Here is a 21,644-nt window from a genome sequence, read left to right as displayed (position 1 = left end):
TCCTTCCCCTGATCATCCAAAGTTGAGTTCGACGCAAAGAGACAGCCTAGAAGATCGGCCTTCTCTTTTGCAGTATGGGCCAGTGAGTCATCCTCCCTATGCAGTGGTGGAATAGAGGGCTGACAGAAATTCCCTTGGACAGCTTTGGCAAGAGACCAGAAGGCTCGAGTTCCCGAAGGAAGGTGGGCCAATTTCTCACCAAACCTGGCAATATGCTCTGACTTTGCCTTAGCGATTTCCCGTTTGAAGGACCTAGAGGCTGAATTGTATGCTTTTTTACGTTCGCCGATAGCCGCATCACAGGATGTCGCCGCTTCTGCCCAGGCTTTAAAGCATTCACGCTTACGGCGCAAAGCCTCTTTGCACAAACGCCTAAACCAAGGCTGGGACTTGCCACCGACCAGCACCGCAGAGAATGGAATAAAAAGTTCCATGCCCTGCAGGACCACATCAGCGACAGAGTCAGCGACGGCATCCGGAGTACTCAACGAAAAGCAAATGGGCCCCCAAGGGTAGGACGCAAAAAAAGACCGCATCCCGTCCCAATCTGCTGACTTATAGTGCCACACACGGCGACAGCCCGCAAAGCTAGGCCGTAAAGGGCGCGTGAGCGGCACAATGCTCCGTACCACACAATGATCTGATGAACCCAATGGCGGGTCAACAGAGACTTGGTAGGTCTCCGGATGTGAAGTCAGCAGAAGGTCCAACAAAGAAGGTTTATAACCATCCACATCTGGTATTCGCGTAATCGCAGGGACCATTTGCGTCAAGTCGTAGGCTAGAGCAAAGTCGTGAAAGGATCTTCCCGCGTGATCGGTGGTTTCAGAGCTGAGCCAGTCGGCATGGTGGGCGTTAAAATCGCCAAGTATCACGATTTCAGCGGTAGGAATCCTTTCGAGCAGGGAATCTGTAGCCATTTGGATGTGCTCAATGAGTCGGTCAGTTTCGGTATTTCCGCTATGGGACCTATACAGGCATGCGTAGAATCGCGGATGGTCATCGCAGTCTACGCGCAGCCAGAGGTTAGATAGGTCCCTTCCTTCAAGCGTCCCGAGGCGACGAGAACAGATATCCTCTCGTACGCACGCGCAAACTCCAGCCCGCGGCACAAATGAATGTTCCAATTTGTACCCCGGGTAGGACAGGTAAGAAGTATCAGCCGGGGAGGAAATCTGAGTCTCGGTAAGAAAGAGCAAGGCCGGCTTCGCAGTCTCTAAATGATAGTGGACAGCGTGGATGTTGGAGTTGAGCCCCCTAATATTTGTGAAGTCCACGGCGAGTGTGGATGAGGGTGCCTTTGTTGGATTGCTCCGTTTGCCCCGAGACCGATAATTTTTTTTAAAGAGCGCAGATTTGCCCCCCCCCCCCCCCAGAATACGAAGGGCAGCCTGTGCGTCCACCACCGGGTGCTGAGTGTCCCGGTGGTGGACGCCCAGAGGGGGATTCTCCACTGCAAGCGCGTGTGGTACCCCCCTGGGGTAGATTCTGATTCTTCTGCACCTTCATATTTCTTGTAGGGGCGGGGGGGGGGGGTGGGCTACGGCAATCTTTCTCACCGCACGAAACGCGAGTACAAGAAGGCGAACCTTTTGTATCACTTTACGCCGGTTTTCTGAAAGACAGTGGTACTGCCCCGGTCGTGCCTGCCCGTTTGGCTGAAGCCAGGAGGCAACAGCATGGCACTCCCACTAAACTGTCATTACAATTTCGAATGTGTGACTTCATTTTTGTTTGTATTTATTCTAGTGAGAATATTTTATTTTGTTCTTCTTCTTCAATGTCAGTAAATAAGCTTCGTATTGTAAACCTCTGAGTTTTCCAAGTCGACTCAAAATGGATAACTGAGTTTAAATGCGATGCATTTTATATGTAATATAATTGTAAAATTGTGTTAATAAGCCTTAAAATGTTACTTTAATCATGAAATTATGATACGTAATATATACATTCAAGTATTTTAACAATCGAAAGCTTATTTTAATTTTAAATCAATTTAATTGCGCATAATCAGTTATGCTAAAATCATGAATTTCAATCTTTGACCCCGGTATTCTCATACGATTATTAGTTTACGAAACAGATATGCCAATTACTAATCATCTTTGATTGACTAGCGTGCGTCTGGAACATAGTACAGTCGTTATAACATTATTTTATTACTACCGGAGTATATAAAAAAATCAGGTGGCCACCACCACCACCCTTTAGATTTCATTACATGTTTCGGTATGTAGGTTTCGGCGAGTAGGTAGTAGGTGATTAGCCTTTTGTGATACACGCAATCGACGTTTTGGGTCTAAGGCATGCCATACTCATGATTTTTTTTCTTCAACTAAAGAATCTTAAATGCGTATACATATATAGAACGTCATCGGTGCATAGCCGGAGTCTAATTTATGACTTTAGGGATGAGAGTCGTTGAAACCACTGTGTGTATATTGATTGAAAGAGTTTCTAACGTAATTAGGCTTAATATAAGGCATGTCAAAGTGTTGATTTTGAACAAAACGACCACATTTGTATACAGCCAAGGTTCGAACGTTCGAACCATGACTTTAGGTTGAGATCCAAAATTCTCTTTGATAACCAATTTATTCACGGAAAGTTTGGCAATTGGCAGCTTTCTATATAATAAGTGTAGTCTGTGGTAATTTTTATTCTGTGTAATTATTTTTGCCCACTAATCCTTGGTATATTAAAAACAAAATATTCAAATTTAGAACTTATCACAGACTAATACTATGCATTTCATTTCGACAATTTCATTCAAGTAAGACGTCACGCTCAATTATAGGACTTATTTCATCGAAATGATGCGGAATGGAGGAAGATTGCCGGACGTTCACTTACATTACGACGCAATACATCGGCACTTTCTAAAAGGACAAAGATGAATCCGTCGAGAAAGACATAGACTACTAATGCAAGAATCTTTAAATGCTTTGAATAGGAAATCTTTTGTGGCTATAAAATAAGGACTACACTTTTACGTGTAATATAGTGATTGCGATTTGGACTTTAAATTTGAGCTTTACACCACGTGACCTTGACCTAAACTAGAAACGATTTTAAAATTATTTTATCAATTGTATTACCTTGATGTCCGTTGTTCCACCAGTGAGCGTTTTTGCCAGTAAAGTATTAATATACTTACAACACATTTTAAAAACTAAAGTAAAACCGATGTCAAAGTGTGAGGAGAGCATCTATGGACACCTAGACCTAGCTCGTTTATCAGAATGCTCAATCTGGATAACGGTGAATTAAAGCCAAAACGAAAGGAGGGAAAAATGGGTTGGGACATTAAGAAAATAATACAAAAATACCTGTATAAAATCCTTATATCCAAAGTCAAAGATCATTTATTAATAAAGGTAGCACAATGTACACTCATGAACGTCAGTAAAAAAGAAGTATACATTAAATGCTTCTAATTTTACATTTACTGCCAGTTCTCAAATCAAGGGCGTAGAACGGAAGAGAAGAACTGGCAATTCTCCGCCACTCTTTTTAATCACCAAGTTTCTTTTTGTAATACACAACGTTTGTAAGGAGCTGCAACCATCACACCATGTTCCACATGACATCAGCTGGAGGCATGGTGAAATAGGCGCACGCACTTACACTCTCGTGGGAAGAACACGCAAATACATAGTCAAAAATAACTAACTAACAGAGTACGTTCACGAGTATCACGCATGAACAGCCATCGGCCCAAAATTTTTTTTACATAAACAGAAACTCCACTGTACACTACAGTCGGGTATAGAACGTACAACCTCAAGGATGAGACTCGGACGTTGAAGCCATTAGGCGATCGCTCCTATTTGACGTGAATATAACTAAAACAATGGCCGGATTTAATTAATCTGAGATCAGTGTTTACATCAATATCACTTTCACTCTTCAATTTACATACATTAAGGAGAAATGTTAAGAATAGAACGTTGACTGCTTTTTACTGACTTTAATTAGATTTAAACTTAATTAAGAAATTTTTATTCTTATTTACAATATTTGTATTAAAATATTTAATTTGTTTTAAACATTTAATTATCATAATTGCTTGGCGTATATATTTAAATTAACTCCTGGTTCATATAGAAAATACAAATCACGAAACAGATACACGAATCTGACGACCAGAGCTAAACTGTTATTCTGTTCAAGTTTCCTAAGAATAATATTTTCTGTTAGTAGTTTTGAACTAGAATACTTTGGCCAGGTAACGTTAAAAAAATAACAGCCCCTGGCAGGGAAAATAATATAAGATAATTTTAAGTACCTTTATCAAAGTCTGTGTGAGGAGTATGGTATTTTAATAATTTAATATTGTACATTAAAATAAGCGTTTTTCAAAATTACGCAATAAAAAAAATATTTCAACATTTCAAAGCATTAAATTTAACATAAACACATTTAGTAAATTTGTGTTAATTTAAACAATTTTATCTATTAATTATCATAAAGTTTCCACGACAATTCAAATTTTTTAATTCTGCAATATATTAAGAAGAAAGTAATATTACTATTAATGACATAATTATTAAGTTGTAGACCACTATTACGTATGTCAATGATTGCATTTTATAAAATTTATTTTCTAGCTAGCAAGCAAGCTTATATGAACGTTTCTTAATTGAATTTCCACATCAAACTGTTCGTAATTTCGAAAAATTTGCAAATGAAATTGAGATAAATGTTTATGTGAATTTGAAAACAATTGCATTGTTTAAACATTTCATAGGTTTAAATAAACTGTTAATTATTACTGCTTATTGTTTCGAGACTGGTAACTGACTTTAAAACTGCTTTATTTGAACATATATTTGTAACTCCGTTTAGATTTATCCTTGGTGTATTCTATTTTGTATGAGCATTGAGCAACAATTAACAGAGCAGTGTTGGCCCAGTAGCATGCTTGCGACTCTCATTCATGAGGTCGTAGATACGATCCGCGTGCACCAATGGACTATCTTTCTATGTGCGCAAAGACAACGGCGTATGTCAGGCACAGAAGGCTGATCACCTTCTTGCCTATTAGATTGACAAATGACCTAAAAAGGTTATAGTGGCAATGATTTTGATTTTGATTTTTTATGAGCAACAATAATGATGGTATTATAAACGTTGTAAAGTCTGTTTAACAAAACAATGTGTTGGCTTCATTTTAGAAGTGATGTCAGTACGTATGCGAGGATCTTCGATCGGTGTACTAACTGACTGTCCAGAAGACCTCAGTGGCTATGGTAGAAAAGTTGTACATAGCGATCGGAAGAACGTCGAACGGATTACAGGGATCATGTAACTGATTGTACTGTCTCGTATCGTTACTAATCAATTGCTATATAACTTTTCATACTCTACACACAATATCTCCATACAAATGATTATTACGTAAACAATTTTGATTGTACAAATTGTAAGCCACTAGCAGTAAATCTGTATGATTAGGTTCTTGAACAAACTGGTATTCAATTAATAACAAAACAACATCAGTCCGTCTTTGTTATTAATTTAAATAACGCGGGGGTGAACTTGCTAAAATAAAACAAAAGACGACGCGCTGAGCTGATTTAGTTTGGCTGTGATTGGTCAACGGCATGTGTAGTCAATTTACAGACACGCTAACTGGTAGGCTCAAATGTTCGTTAGCTAAGACGGTGTATTTTTATTTTTTGAAGATTATATAATACTTTATTAAATTTGATTATTTAATAAAGTTGCATTCGCCTTATGCGTATGACTGACCTGTTTATCAGCGCAAGATTTCTATCCAGCGATATTGTATTGAGGACTGAGAACAGAAAAAAGTCGCTGGGGCCAAATTTTTTCGGATTTATTGCGATTGAACAGCTTCAAATAGCGATTCAGAATCGTCAATTCGTTGTTGATTTTGATCGATTATGAGCTCGCACTACACCCACTTTGAACAAAGTTTGAATGTTCACCTAGGATGTCCAACACGTTGCTTTAATTCCCTTAAAAACATTACTTTTCGGTTAACCAAAATTATTATGTGGTATTTTCGATGTTTTCATCGGGATCAGCCTCTTTGGGGCCTCCACTGCATACAACGACGTCGGTGGTCATTTGAAACATACATAACAAAACATAGCAAACCACTACTCAACAGTCCCGTCAGTTACCAACCAGTTTGTTTCGTCATTTGTTTTATATTCTGGTGTTGACATAATATTATATATTGGTTTATTGGTCACATTGTTTTGGACAACGTTATAACCCTTTCTACTATTAATTCGTACTCAATTTGTTGTGCGAGTGCGCTGCGTTGTTATAAAACTTAAAATTGTTTTTATCACAAGACATGTCTCGACTTCAATTTATATCAAAACTCTAATAAAATAACCTAAAAGACAAAATTAAATTTTGAATTTACGGCGTAATTAACATCGCTTGTATTTTGTTTTGCCAAAAATATGGCGAAATTTTCAACGAGAATCGTTATATTTCAGTCAATTTACGTATAATCATAATGAATTATATACATTAACCGTCCTAAGGATTCACTCTATATATGATATTAACAGTACAAAAATCAGCTGAATGGTTTTTGAGGAAATCGAGTTTATACAAACAGACAGGGCCACTTCATCTTATAATAAGTATAATAAGCATACGATTTTTTATAGAACTGGGTGAGAATGGGCAGGAGGCTCATCGGTTGTTAAATGATACCGCCGCCCGTGGACACTTAATACCAGAGTGCTCGCGAGTGCATTGTCGGCCTTTTAAGAATTGCCTCCAACACTGAATGTGGACTGGTCCAGTGTTAGTTATACATTTTTATTGCGCTGTTTACAGAGCAAATAAAGTTTTAAAAAATGTATATATGTATAAAACACGTCAGGCAAATATATATGTATATGAAAAACATACAATTTTAATTAATTAATACCTGTGAATATAGATCACGAATGATACTTTTTGTTGAATTTTCAAAGAAATCTTTTATCACGTAATAAATTAATATAATGTGTAAATGTAACGTCATAATGATTGCACCTGTCGACCTGCATCACTCCGCAAGTGGTTTAGAAAGGATGGCCAGGCAGACCAAACACAGTGTAATAGAAACAGTACTTATGGTAAAACTTAAACAAATACTGTTTTAAAGGGACCTGGAGTTGTTAAAATAACATTCGCAGCTTTGTATTTAAATACTGTATGATTAATTCAGTACTTTGGTTCCATGCAATATGATTTTCAATAACAAAACCTCGTGAAACAAAAGCTGGTGGCACTGATAGATAATACTTACATATTGAGCGTATGTATTCTTTTAATCCTATCGAATCCAATGCACGGCGTTGCCGTTTTTGACTGTCGTCTAATATGAGTCTAGTATGAGTTTGCAATATTACGTTTATCTACAAATTTTATCCCAATTTGTTAGTTTTCAGTTGATAACATTTTGCTTGTGCTGTTAAAAATAGGCATATTAGACCTTACACCCTTGCAATATTTAAAAGTGCCATGACGTGTATATGCATTACGCATACATAATATCTTTTAGATATTTGAAGAAATTTACGGTATCAAAATTAGTATTTAGGTCGACGAAGGCTTATAATTTATTATCTGATAGAAAAGTCTTTTCGCTGTCCAGGAGACGTTCTTCGTCTTCATTTATTTAATTAATTTTCTCTAGTTTTGTGTTATTTTGATGTAAGTAAGTGTTATTATTATGTACTGTATTACTCGAGTACTGTGGTACAATGGTCGCATCTGTGAATTGTGTAATTGATTGAAATTATTGGTAACAAGGTGAATGCAATCTGTCTGAGAATCTGGAACAGCCTTAATACTGCGAATGCCTTAAATATCTATGTTTCTTTTAATTGACTGCAAATTTTATTTAAGAATTACCGACCAGGATCGTGGCCTTAGACGCCAATATTGTCGACATTTTTAATGTTATAGGAGGCTTACCTGATGTTAAGTGATACCGCTGCCTATGGACACTTACGTTGCCATAAGGCTCGCGCTAGTGGTATTTTAAGAATTGGTACGCTCTTTTCTTGAAGTCTCCCTAAGTCAAAATGAGCTGAGCCAATCCGACAGCTGGTGCCACATAGTGGTGGTGCACGGCAAAATCTTCCTTAAGAGCCGCCATATTCTTAGTTGTGGAACGACGGACTTCGAGGAGATACAGATGGTATTTTGTATTCTGCCTTGATGTCCGATAGTGAATCTCGAAAGTAAACGTCAATTGATATTTCAACCCAGTATTCCGATGCTAGCTGAGGTTTTAAGGAAAGTGTCTTCAAAGAGCTCTTCTCTTTGAAGTTCTCTCTTTTAGAGAGAGATTAAGGGAGTTAGAGTAGGTTAATAAATAAATAATATATTTTTTTTTCTTTGAACTACAAACGTAATAAGTTTCGGATTATTGAGTTGTTCGAGTTACAGACGTTTAACTTAGTTTTTCGAGTAATTAGAGAGAAAATATGGCTTGCTGATTATTTCGACTAATAGAGAGTTGAGATTTCTAGTAATGGAAGAGGTTGTACTGTGTATGGAATATGTAATTGGAAGCTGTGATTCAAACGTGAGACCGCCCTGGACCCTGCGCTTGTATATTATTAAACCACTAGGCCATCATCACATTTATTACATCTTAAAGACGAGATTCCACCCCTATCTCAATGACGTTTTTGTCGTCCACCACCAATATGTGGACCCAGCTGCCCACTGAAGTATTTCTGAACCAATTAGATTTTGGGTCCTTTAAGAAAAGAGCCTACCATTTCTTAAAAGGCTGGCGGAAGGCCCGGGAGCCCTCTAGCATTGAGAGTATTCAAAGTCAAAGACAAAAAACATTTATTCATATAGGTAACACAATGTACACTTATGAACGTCAATAAAAAAGAAGGGCGTAGAACGGAAGAGAAGATCTCTCCGCCACTCTTTTTAATCGCCAAGTTTTTTTTTGTATTACACAACGTTTGTAAGGAGGTGCAACCATCACACCATGTTCCACATGAAATCAGCAGGAGGCATGGTGAAATAGGAGGTAAGGAGCATGCACTTACATTCTCGTGGGAACAACACGCAAACTCGTGGGGAAAACATCCATGGGCGGTATTACTTAACATCAGGTGAGCCTTCTGGACGTTTGCCTCCAGTTCCATAATAACTCTTTAACTGGACCTGACAAGCACACTAGCATTAATCTATATATTTATTCATTAACACTTCGTTGCATACATAAATATTGACAGAATAAAATGAAAAGGAGGTCAACTGGCGGCCTTATCGCTTTCGTGCGATCTCTTCCAGGCAACCACTGTGAGAAAAAAAATAGATAAGGTAAGCAATAAGTACAAAAATACTTAATACTTAATGTTTTAGTAGTCAATATGTATTCAAAGTGTATATCCATCAATGTCTACTGTCGGATGTAGGTAATTGATAGGCTGGACCATCTCGAGAAAACTTATTGTGTAGTCAAGTCTTTTTGTCTTATGTAGATGATTTGGAAAAGCTAATTGTAGAAAAGAAAATTGAGCAAAACTAATTTACGTGAATGTCTTTTGATCTTTGAATTTCTTGAAAAAGGTTTTAATTTTTTTTAACAAGATTTAAGCCAATTGCCTACTTAGTTATACTCGTAGATTCCTTTTATTGGGCTGACAATAAACTTGCAATCCTTGTCTGGAAGTCTTTCACAGTCCGCTTCACAAGACACATTCTTTTGCGAACTAGGGAACTTTGGAATCGACTCCCGGTGGTGGTCTTCCCAGACCTCGAATTGTTTAAAAAAATAATATACTCCTGCCTCAAAGGCCGCTTAAAACCCACTTAAAATAGGTGTCCCATAGGCTCATTATCTATAAAAGAATGTATTTGTTTAACTAACATGAATAATAATTTCAAATTTGTGGTTCGGTGATCAGTTAAAAAGTTTTCTATGTCATGCCAAAAACAAATGGAACAAGACTTTGACAGAAGTTTGACAAAAACAATGTTTTTGAACACGATTATCTAAACACGAACTTCGACCTTCTTATAATAACGTCTGTGAGTCGGCAAACTTTTTTTTACAAGCTTCAATTTTTACCCTCCGGTTATAAAGTTTTTAGACTGTGACAAGGTCAATATAATATCTATGTCATTGGAGATTCTACAAGCATTTACAGATTTAATTATCTAGCAAATGCCGCGAAATTCGAAATTCAAGTATAGATACCGGCAAACATCTTGAACAAATGTCCGTGTCGGCGCAGAAGCGATTTTTAAGTTTCACTGGGATTGGTAAATCAGTTGACGTTTGTGTCCCGCGCTGTGTACGATGCGCAAACTTTCCCACACTGCAGAGTTTAATGCTCAAGAAGTTTGCCGGTACCTGTATTAACTTTAAATTAAGTCATTTGTTTTTAAATAGTTTTTTTGGGTTTTGTAAATTTGTTTGGCACCAACTCTTACTTTTAAATTTAGACAATATCTTAAGTGAGAAAAAATTCAACACCTAAAGGGATAAACAAAATGCCACACAAAATTTGATTGATAATTTGGGCCAGTACTTTGATTAGTTGTCAAAATTACCAAAACTTTTATAAGAATCTCGAATTTCAGCTTTTGTTTATAAAAGAGCATACAAAATTTACTAACAAACCCAATTAACGAATAATCGAACGTAATCTATTGTTTTAATTGACAAGTATTGATTACGAGGAAATTTGAATGTAACAAGATAGTCTACAATTAAATGATCAAGTCAATTACGCATCCAAAGGAGTGGGATGCTTATACAATCTTTTTTATTATTTATCGTATATTTACTTGCAGTCAGTACTCATGTAGAGAGATGAGCGGAATGGATATCGACCCAAGTTTTAAATTAATATTGTACATTGGGGAGCAATGTTGCCTAGTCAGCGTACGAGGTTAATGTTTAATCCTCTGCACCAATGGATTTTCTGTCTATGAGCATCTAACACGCTCGGAAACCAAGGAAAACATCATGAGAAAAGCATGCGTTCGAACCAAAGTGTAAGCAGACACAGTAAATGAGGCCTTAAAGGTTGTAGCGCCCCGTACTAGATAGACTATATAAAGTTAGTAATTCTTTTTTGGGAAAAGGTAAACTCTTCTTTCATAAAATCCCAGACGCTCCTAGGACTAGTGCTAGACAGGCTGCTTCTAATTAGTTTGAGATATTTGTTTTAACATAAGTGTTGTTTGATGATTTGCTATTTTAAAAGCGTACCGAAAGATTTTCACATCAGCTTTTTCTCTCGGCCTACATCCTCTGTCTTCTTTGTCGATGAGTAGGGATGTCTACCTATTCAAATTTAATCCATAATAATCATATTTTATTATTGAGATATTCAAATAATGGTATTAATTATTATTATGTAGATACACCCACTAGCAGCATAATATGCTGATCCGCGAGCTTTTGCAGATTTGGATAAATTATCCAACTGGTTTTTGAAAGAGTTGAAAGAGGGTGTACAGGGTTACTTACACTTTCCGGAAGCCTATTCCAGCTACTTGGCTTGGGAGACAGTTCTTTAGGGAATTTGCATTATATTGAGTGGTGTTCAGGTGTAAAGAATTATGCATCAAACCTGTCTTCTCAGTTAAAATAAAGAGCTCCTTTATTCCTGGAACTTTATAATGTCCAGTACGGCCAGTACTCAGTAAGGCGGGACGGTGCTTAACTGCGGGCCACCGCTTGCAACTCTATAAAGCGCAAATTCGGCCCCACATGCGGTATTGTTATCACCTATGGGTGGGGACCAGTACTAGCTCCGCTTCGCTTGACTGTATTCAACAAGGAGCGATTCGACTCGTGAACGACCAGTCACCAGTCACTTTCCGTGCGGCTTGATATGGCGCTTTGATCTTCTAACGCATTTACCATGGAGAGTGTTCAGAGAAGTTGTTCGAATCTTGTCCGCGATTCTTAAGGCAGTTTTTGCCGCGCATCACGGAGCAGCTCATCACATGTGCAACCAGCTGCCTACTGAAGTATTTTCGAACGAATTCGACTTCAGGGTCCTCCAAGAAAAGAGCGTACAAACTCTTAAAAGGCTGGAAACGCACTTGCAGGCCTTCTGGCAACTCCATGGGCGGCCGTATCACATAAAATCAGATGAGCCTCCTACCCGTTTGCCTCCTGATTCAATGAAATAGCCTCTTAAGCGACAACTTCCTGAATCAGTAAGATCAAGTGCTTTCAGACCCTCATTATAAGGTTTATCCTTAATTCCTTTGGATATTCGTGGCTTTTCTTTGAACCCTTTTAAGCATATTAATATCCTTTACGAAATAAAGTTCCCAAATGGTGTAGGCATACTCTAACAGTGGGCTTATGTAACATGATGTATTTTGTTTTCTTTTATAACATGGTTATTAGTCTGTCAGTTATTTATTTTTGTTGTACAAATGTTTCGCTTGTTTCAACATCACACAGATAGTTTAATCGAGAAGTATTTTGAGCATTTTTTGAGTGAGTCAGCGGTTAAACAAATAATTGTATTTAAAATACACAATTGGCGTTATAAAATGTGGACGAAAGGTACGATGTTCCCGTGGGAAAAAAGGTGGCTAAACACGCTTGGAATAGGGAAATCAAGATAATTATAATAATTATGACATCTGAAGAAAATCTCACGAATTTGCATTATTCACACTGTTACGTGCTAGATTTAATAGTTAAAGTCGCAGTATGTGTGACTTACAGTTTGAGTTGAACTTTGTTTTTTTTCATAGAACAGGGGGCAAACGGGCAGGAGGCTCACCTGATGTTAAGTGATACCACCGCCCATGGACACTCTCACTGCAGAGGGCTCGCGAGTGCGTTACCGGCCTTTTTTCCAAGGTATTAAACTTGTAAAGGTTTATAGCCTTTATAGCGTGGACTAGTATTTATACCATTACTTCAACAACAATTATAAATAACTTAACTAACTTATCATTATGATATTTTCATGTCTATTTTTATATGGCTGATTGTGCGGATATTTATAATTATTATTAAAGCCTCCTTGGATGGCTTAACTTGATATTGTTTTGTTTTATTACGGAAAATAACTTCATTTAAAAATAATAAACCGACTACTAAATGCACTATATGGCATAAGATATTCTAAAATACACGACAATTACGGTGATTATAAATTTACACAAAACAATTAAAATATTACACTTTCAAAGTAGAGAAGAAAAAAGAAAATTACTACACATTTTATTATACCTATTTAAAAAGGTTAGCATAGCGATCGCGTACGATTGGTCAAACTTAGCGATGACATGACGCATCATGTCGCGTCAATCGATTAGAAAAACTGGTGACCAATCACAATGAAAGGGAGCGGACAATGGTTTCTTTCGGACACCCGACCTATCATAGAATGACAGTTATGGAATAAAGAGTTGCGTCTGCGCACATACTCGTACAATATCGCCTACGTACATAAGTTTCAACAGAGTCGCCGTGGCTATGGCGGCCAGGAAAACATATACTAAGACTATATGTATCACTATCACCACATCTGTCGTTCCATAACTGAGCGTTTCTTAAGGCTGTTTAAATTACCACTATGAAGGAGCCCACTGAAGTATTTCCGAACCAATTGCCTAAGTCATTCAAGAAAAGAGCACACCATTTCTTAAAAGACCGGCAGCGCACTTGCGAGGCTTCTGGCAATGTGACTGTCTACAGGCGGTATTACTTAACATCAGAAGAGCTTTCTGCCCGTTTGCCAAAAAAATGAAATTTACCTCATATCAGAAAAGTATCAGTTAAAGAAATATTGCAAATTTTGAAAAGGTCATTAGAGTATTAGCTTATTTTTCTTAACTAAATGCCCGAGGTCATTCCTTGGCACTTGGCCGTCTAATTGAGTGCGATTATTTGAAATGCTTGTTCAATTCATTTTTAAATTCAAAATAACATTCACCTAAATCTTGTAGGTGAAGGCGATATTAAGTAACTCGCTTCGTTTAGATTGTATGAAAGTATGTCCGAAGGGTTTATAATTATATTTTTTTCCACAGTTATACGCTTATAGCAGGCGTACATACTGACCAGTGTATGTTAAAGTTTAAATGGTAGGATAAAATTCCACATTGACTCGACATTTACATATATAACATTTATGAGAACATCTTCTACCGTATTTACCATGGATTTAAGAGGAGTGGTCCGGACTAATACCTGCTGTTGGATTTCATCATCGAACATCAAGGCAAGGTATCACCTCAACCTTTGTCGTTCGACAACTGAATGTTTCTTGACGCTGAAACATTTCTGAATCAATTCCACTTAGGGTCCTTCAAGAAAAGAGCGTACTGATTCTTAAAAGGCTAGCAGCACGCTCGCGAGCCTGCTGATAGTGAGAGTGTCTATGGGCAGCAGTATCATTTAACATCGGGCCTCCTGCCCGTTTGCCTCCTATTACGTAAAAAAAATAGTTATGGTTGGCAAAGTTCCATAAAACTAAAATTAAGCATGGGTGCTTTCTGCTGGCCACATGTATGCTGCTGGCTACATCTAGTACCACGACTTTTATCAGGAATATTTTTCGTTTTTTTTTAAGAATCTCGCTGAATTAGTCTTATTGGTATTGACTGCTCATCTGGAGAATTAATTTTGTTTGTCATTCATGAGCTATAAAAATATTTTTTTTACCTCCTCAGTTTTCGGTATCTGTTTCAGGATAATTTGGCACTCTAACAGGTAAGTGGGTGATAAGTCTCCTGTGCCTGACACACGCTGTTGACTTTTTGTGTGTAAAGCAAGCCGGGTACCTCACGATATATTTCCTTCACCGGTCGAGCGAATGTTAAATGCAGAAAGTCCATTAGTGCACAGCGGGGGATCGAACCAACAACCTCAGGTATGAGAGTCGCAAGCTGAAGTCACTAGGCCAACATTGCTTTGCGCATTCATGAGCTACTTTCTAACCTAAAAATCGAAAAAAGGTTGTGTAGATAACTGTAAACTGTAAGAACTTTTCTCACAAACTCTTCTTCACCGAGTGAGTAAATGTTTATTGCAAACGTAGGCAGAAAGATTCCGTTCTAACAGGATGTGTGACATCTATCATAATAATACTTGAATTTAGTTGTAGGCTATATAGAAAACATTACATTAGACATTTTAGAATTACGTACCTGTATTATTTGTAACGTAATTTCAATAATATCTATTTTAACGATCTTTATGAGCGATGACAGTAATTAATGTGCGTCTGCGCACAGTTATATGCAACGCAATCTCATTAACATGTAATCTGAATTCCCATGTATGAATGGGCATATTTTTTAAAACTCCGACGATTACATCTATTTGTAAGGCCGGAACTAGCTAAAAAGAGAAATTTCACTTGTGACGGGCAAAAATTTATACAATGTCATTATGTTAATCAAATAACAAATTGTAAAATGCTTTTTTTATATTATTTACTCTGTGGTAATGATGATGGTGCGAGAAAGCAACAAGAAAAATCCTGTCTTGCCAGCGTCCAACGGAAAAGAGTTGAGGAAAACAAACAAAATAAGAAATGTTGACATTCGTAACAAAATAAAACTTATAGATGCACTTGTACACGGTCTATAGCTCAGATGTAAATGGGAAGGTCATATTTCTAGAGAGCGGGATGAAAAGATGCAAATTTGAAATAACAAAATGGACTGGACCTACTATAAAGAGATGTATAGGACGATAAAATAAACGATGAATCGATGACGTTTAAGAACTGATAGGAAACCACGTGGATGAATGTTGTCCAAGAAAAAGAGAGATGGAAAAATATGAAGGAGGCTTTTACTCTAAAAGGGCCATACAAAAAATATACCAATAAAAAGAAAAAAAATTAACTCACCATTTTTAGAACTTAATAACACAACTACTCATATAAAGAAATTAAAACTAACCGATCGTTGTATGGATCATCATAAATAAATCTTTAATAATAATGATGACAGTTTCTTTCAAGGGATAAGTATTCTCGTGACGTAATGATTCCATAACCAGTTTAAGTAAATAACGTAAAATGTGTTAGGTAATGAATCAGTAACAATATTAATAAAAGATAATTGGAGTAGAGACTCTTGGGCGGTGAGGTTCAAGGTTTTCAAGAGCCAGGCGCTTATTAAAGTTTTATATTTGCGCCTGGTAGATAGTACCTGTGACCCCTGAGCTGGTGCTTTCCTGGCTCAACGAATAAGTATCGCAATACAGCGAGCAATGCTGCCAGCGTTAAAGATACACTGTCACAGGGAACAAACTTTTTAAATTACGTTAAGAAAATTGTACCTACAAATTATATACTTTATTACTTATATTAAATAAACATAATACTAATTTGTGAAAGTTTAATTATATTTTGTAAAAGTATCAATTCAAATTGTGATAATATGATAGTCCAAGAGGTTCAATAGAGTTGGAGTATCCTGTCATGACTGTCTTGTCATGAAGTCCGCTAGTATTACATATTTCAAGGTGTTGTAGGAACATGGCGTTGCTTTGGAGAGAAAAATTACGCACGCAGCAGTATTGGCTTAGTGGCTTCAGCGTGCGACCGTCATCCCTGAGGTAGTAGGTTCGATCCTCGTCTATACCAATGGACGTGCTTTCTATGTGCGCATTTAACATTCGCTCCATCGGTCCAGCAAAACGTCGTGAGGAAACTGGCTTGCCTTAAGACCAAAAGGTTGACGGTGTGTGTCAGGCATAGGAGGCTGATCACCTACTTTCCTATTGGATTGACACACCATGAAACAGATACATAAATCTGAGGCCCAGGTCTATAAAGATTGTAGCGCCACTGTATTATTTATTTTATTTACATTATCATACCTAAATATACGTCAAAGAACATTTTGTACTCGTAAAATCGTGAAACCATGACGTTAAGATTTGATCTCGTTCACACGCCCACTCGCATTTTGGCAATTTTAGCACATCATTGTTATCTAATACATTAAACTTGCACAATGCAATTGCTTGGCCAAGATGACGCATTCACTTTTCTGCATTCGAATGCCATTTTACGGAATATTATAACGCTTACTTTCAAATATTGCGTATTTGCTTTAAAAACGCGGTTGACTGTGTCACCTGACCACGCGATACAAATTCGATTGGGTTTGGCAGCTGTCACAAAGTATTAAAAATCGTCAACGATCAGGGGTTTTCACTTATATTCAATTATTTTAAACTCCAAACCTCCTGATTTAAACTGAAACCTGGTGACAGTTAAAAATTAACTATTTTAAAAAATGTGTGTCAATTTGGGCTTGCCTTAACGACTCAATTAACGAATAATTGTCTAAGTTACCTCCACATACACACATTATAACTAAAGACAAAAAAGATTTTTTTTGCCGCGATTGTTGAAATATACAAATCGTGGCTGCCCCCTGAGGGTCAAATACACGCCGAGGTGTTGAAAGTATTGTCATTGGTGCGTATTTAACACATTAATACTAAATTAAAATACAACTTTATCCGATTAAAATATTGCAACGGCTTCAGTGGGCTCAAACATTTTTGTAAAGTTTATTTGAGTGGTAATTTATTCTGGTGAAAACCAGATATTTATTCATTATATACACTTTACAAAAATATCATGGTTTCATCATCGGTCGGCAGAATACCAAATTCCAACCGTATTTTGACGTCCATCGTTCCACTACTGAGCGGTTTTCAAGCCACTTTTTGCCGCTATGTGTCACCGGAACTAAGGAGCTACGGAAATATTTCGACCAATGCAACCGCAAAAGAGCATACTTATTCCTTTAAGACCGGCAACGCGCTTGCCAGCCTTCTATCAATTAGAGTGTCCATCCCGGTAATCCTGCATCCTCTGTATTCCGACACTATCTTGTATAAAACAATTTCCTAATATAAAGTTATTGCATATTTGTATGTACTATAATGACGTTTAGTTTTTAATAAAACTAAAGCTCTTTATTGTGTTGTTTAATGTACTAAATTTGATATACATATTTGTACCGCAGAGTACATAAATATAACATAAGAATCTCATCATTATTTTTGGGATTACAAGGTACTCTTGTGTAAAAAAAATCCCGTCTTAGGTACTTCGTACGTACGTTTCAAGTGCCTTGACTATTTTCCCAAATTTTCCAGTTTTATATTTCTTCTTTTAGACGGAGAGATAGATATATAAATAGAAGCCTGCTTAGAACATATAGCAACACTTTGTTAGCGAATTTGTATTCACACAATAGAATTGGTGTATCGTTACGTTACGATAGTTTTATGTCTAAGTTCTTATCTGCATGTGTAATGAGCTTTTTATAGATTTCAAATCTTTTATACAAGTTTTGAAACAAAAGCCATATAATAGGACGAGATACACGTTGTGTAATAAACTAGCCGTTGTTAAAATAAAAGAATTACATAATAAAACTATTTGTTATATAACATTTCCATTTGAGTATACTGGAATATTAAAAAAAAACATGTGTGTGTACTTTTGTACATGCGTTAGAAGTTATACTATTTTGGCGTAACAAGATAAAATCTTTTTATCTTGTGCCTTATTCTACGTTTGTAGAAAAAAACGACACTAACAATAGAAAAAGTTATTTAATACATTGAAAGTTTTATTACAACGCATTATATAGTTAAGTAAACATTATTTATGTATCACAAAAAAAAGACTAAGCTAACTTCAGGGTCGGTCGGTTTTTTGTGACGGTATACGCGCGTATAGTAAAAATTCACTCTCATCATTTTTCCCTAACACGCCTAAAGAAGTATAACTTTAAAAATAATGTATATGCTCTGTGTAGTATGAGATTCCATAGAGATCATAGAGAAAAAAATACAACAATCTAAGTAACATTCAATTGTTTTTTTATCCGAATTTAGACCATAAAGATGTAATGAAAACGTCATTACATATTTCATTTCTCACGTGGAGTAAAAGCTGCAAATAAATTGAATCTCAATAACATCAACAATAGAATGGGGATACAAAATATTTTGCGCCTACAAAAAATTATTAGCAATATTATGTTATAAAGAATTGCCGTCATATTAAGAAAGTAAATGCTTTTTAAAATTTCATAGTAACACGGTAACAGGATTTCAATTTCCTGTAAAAACATAATTTTTATAGATATCTTCTAGAGTGAAAACTTAGCTTAATTTATACTATTGCCTTATCAATATCACTTACTGTCGCAGGAACCATATAGGGTAGCTGTTCATCGGCTCAAGCGAAGAAGGCGCGGTAGCGGGGTAAAATTGTCTTAACACCCGTTTTATAACACGTTTAGTACAAGCCAGCAATAACAGCATTGCCAACACACAAACGCCTCCAAGAAGGGCCCATAGTATCTGTAATGGTTTATGTATGAAAACAAATGAAAAATAGAAAAAAACAATTACTAAAGATATACTTAATACCTACTTACATATGTAGTAATTGAAGAACGCTTTCCTATAGCTTGCGATGGATCTAGAAAGAACAAAATAAATCAAAAATAAATAATCCCACATTGTAGATTAAGTATCGTTTACGTAGTAATAAAAAATAAATTATCTTTTATAATTAGTTAAGATCTGAAAATTACTTTTTTATGTACAAGACAAAGAGGGTCACTGATGTCAAGTGTCAAGTTCCCGGCGTTTAAATACTTGGTCCTCTCGTAAGGGATCCTGAGTCAAATTGGTTCGGAATTACTTCAGTGGGCAGCTGGTTTCACATAGTGGTGGTGTGCGGCAAAAAACTGCCTTAAAAACACTGTTTTGGAACGACGGAATTCAAGGTTATATGGATTGTATTTTGTATTCTGCCTCGACGTCCGATATTGAAACATAGCTGCATGTATCCGAACAACTCTTCCTAATACTCTCTCACATCCCTACGCCAAGGGATCCGAAAGTAAATGGTCGTCAATGATTCGATTTTATTATATTTGTGCGTATATCGTTTGCCTATCAATTGAGATATACTAACCATACGCTGTATGATTCCCTGCTGGTCCTATACACCCTCGTTCATCCACAAGGCTCACTCGTGCAATCATTTTTACGTCCAGAACCAATTTCCGCGTTTGCTTATCGCTGCGACCGACGCTCCGCTCGTTAATGGGTAGGACCATCCACAAGGGACCTTCAGGGACCGCTACAAAGCCCGTTGACTCTCTACTTCTTGTTATTGTGTTTGAGAACCACGGTGATGGATGGGCGTCGGATATCATCTGCTTACCTAAGCTGATAAAACGTTTCGTATTTATTTACGTGTCTTGATTTGGGATAAAAGAGTTTAATATATAATAATAATAAAAAATAACGTAATTAACGTTATAAAAAATTAACTTTGGTACAATAACTTGACCATACGAATCAGATTTTCATTGGTTTTTGCTTATTTTATATTATATTAGAAAATTAGATTTATATACTTATGTGATACAGCAAAAAAACATATAAATTTCTTTCGGTATTCGATTGTTATATGCACAGTAAATAGTTCTCTCCGTGACGCATGAAACTGAAGAATCAAACAAAGCTGACCTCACATAATAAAACTGCTTTCGCAATCTAGGTGGCAGCCGTAAAGGTTCTTGTGGAGCTGGTAGAGACCAAGACACATTGACAAACAGGTCTCCCATTTTGGAGAAAAGCTCTGCATCAACTTCAGGTCTTGGAAGCCGTGGTGAGTGTGCGCAAGAGCATACACCCAGTATACATTCTGTGGATATATGTGAACTGTATATAGGCAGGATTTTGTCTATAATGTTACTTTAAAAGCTAAATGGTTACACACTTATAAAAAAGCATTTATTAATTTCAATTTGGACACCATTAAAGCATCTAAAGTAGTAATAAAAACGGTAGAATTAAGTTTTCCAACCAGACTCTTGATGAAGTCACTAAACTAGTAATATTGTCCAGGGAAATATCCAATATCTTTCTATATGTCTTTCTAGGTCTACTAATCCGTATGATTGAGGAAAATTACGCGAAGAAACAGGCATGGCTTAGAACAAAAAATGCGAGTCTAATTATTATTAATACTAAAGAATTATTATCAACGATAAAAAAAACGTAGAAATTGGATATATTTGGGAGCTATATTTGTACAAACACACAAAATCTGTGCCCTGTCGAACACTCGCACATCGCCACAGCTTGACAACTGATTTGTCTATATTTTGACAGCCATTTGGACGGTTTGTTTCATATAGTGGCAATGACGGCTGCTGAAATTTTTCGTGCTTTCTAACTGGTAACACTGATCACGTAACCAGTTTTCATAAGTAATTTTTACTATAAACGAGGCGGTAATCCAATTTTTCATTATTAATGGATTTTTGCCAATGCGCGAGTCTCTCCCGCGCACACGCGCAAACGCGCTAGAACGTTAGAAAGCGTATATACAATTTTATCGATTAACCAATTAGTTAATAATTGTCTGGCACTCCTCAAACCAGAACCCTGACGTCAACCAACGTCAACCAACGTCATCCAAGTGTGATGTTCTTTCAATTGCCGTAAATCATTTGGCACCGTTGTACGAAAACTCAATATTAAAATGTTATTCTAAGTTAGCTCAGTGTAGAATTTACCATAGTTTTTAACTGTAAAATATGTTTATTTTGGTAGCTACCGTAAAGGCGGCCAT

The 21,644-nt window shown here is 36.7% G+C and overlaps 1 protein-coding gene across 1 annotated transcript in view; it reads right to left on the bottom strand.

Annotated features, from left to right (window-relative positions):
* The window catches only part of LOC123709563 (fibroblast growth factor receptor 3-like), a 79,095-nt gene that overhangs the window by 40,052 nt on the left and 17,399 nt on the right, over positions 1 to 21,644 (bottom strand). The window contains exons 5-8 of the mRNA XM_045660970.1: positions 20,534 to 20,711; positions 19,974 to 20,230; positions 19,429 to 19,472; positions 19,191 to 19,351 (exon numbers count right to left, since the gene is read on the bottom strand). Of these exons, the coding sequence (XP_045516926.1) occupies positions 19,191 to 19,351; positions 19,429 to 19,472; positions 19,974 to 20,230; positions 20,534 to 20,711 (640 nt within the window). The remainder of the gene's footprint in view (positions 1 to 19,190; positions 19,352 to 19,428; positions 19,473 to 19,973; positions 20,231 to 20,533; positions 20,712 to 21,644) is intronic.

The sequence above is a fragment of the Pieris brassicae genome, chromosome 5 (genome assembly GCF_905147105.1).
Source record: "Pieris brassicae chromosome 5, ilPieBrab1.1, whole genome shotgun sequence".
NCBI lineage: Eukaryota > Metazoa > Arthropoda > Insecta > Lepidoptera > Pieridae > Pieris > Pieris brassicae.
The sequence above is the reverse complement of the archived record's forward strand: the minus strand, read 5'-3'. Positions and strand labels throughout refer to the sequence as shown.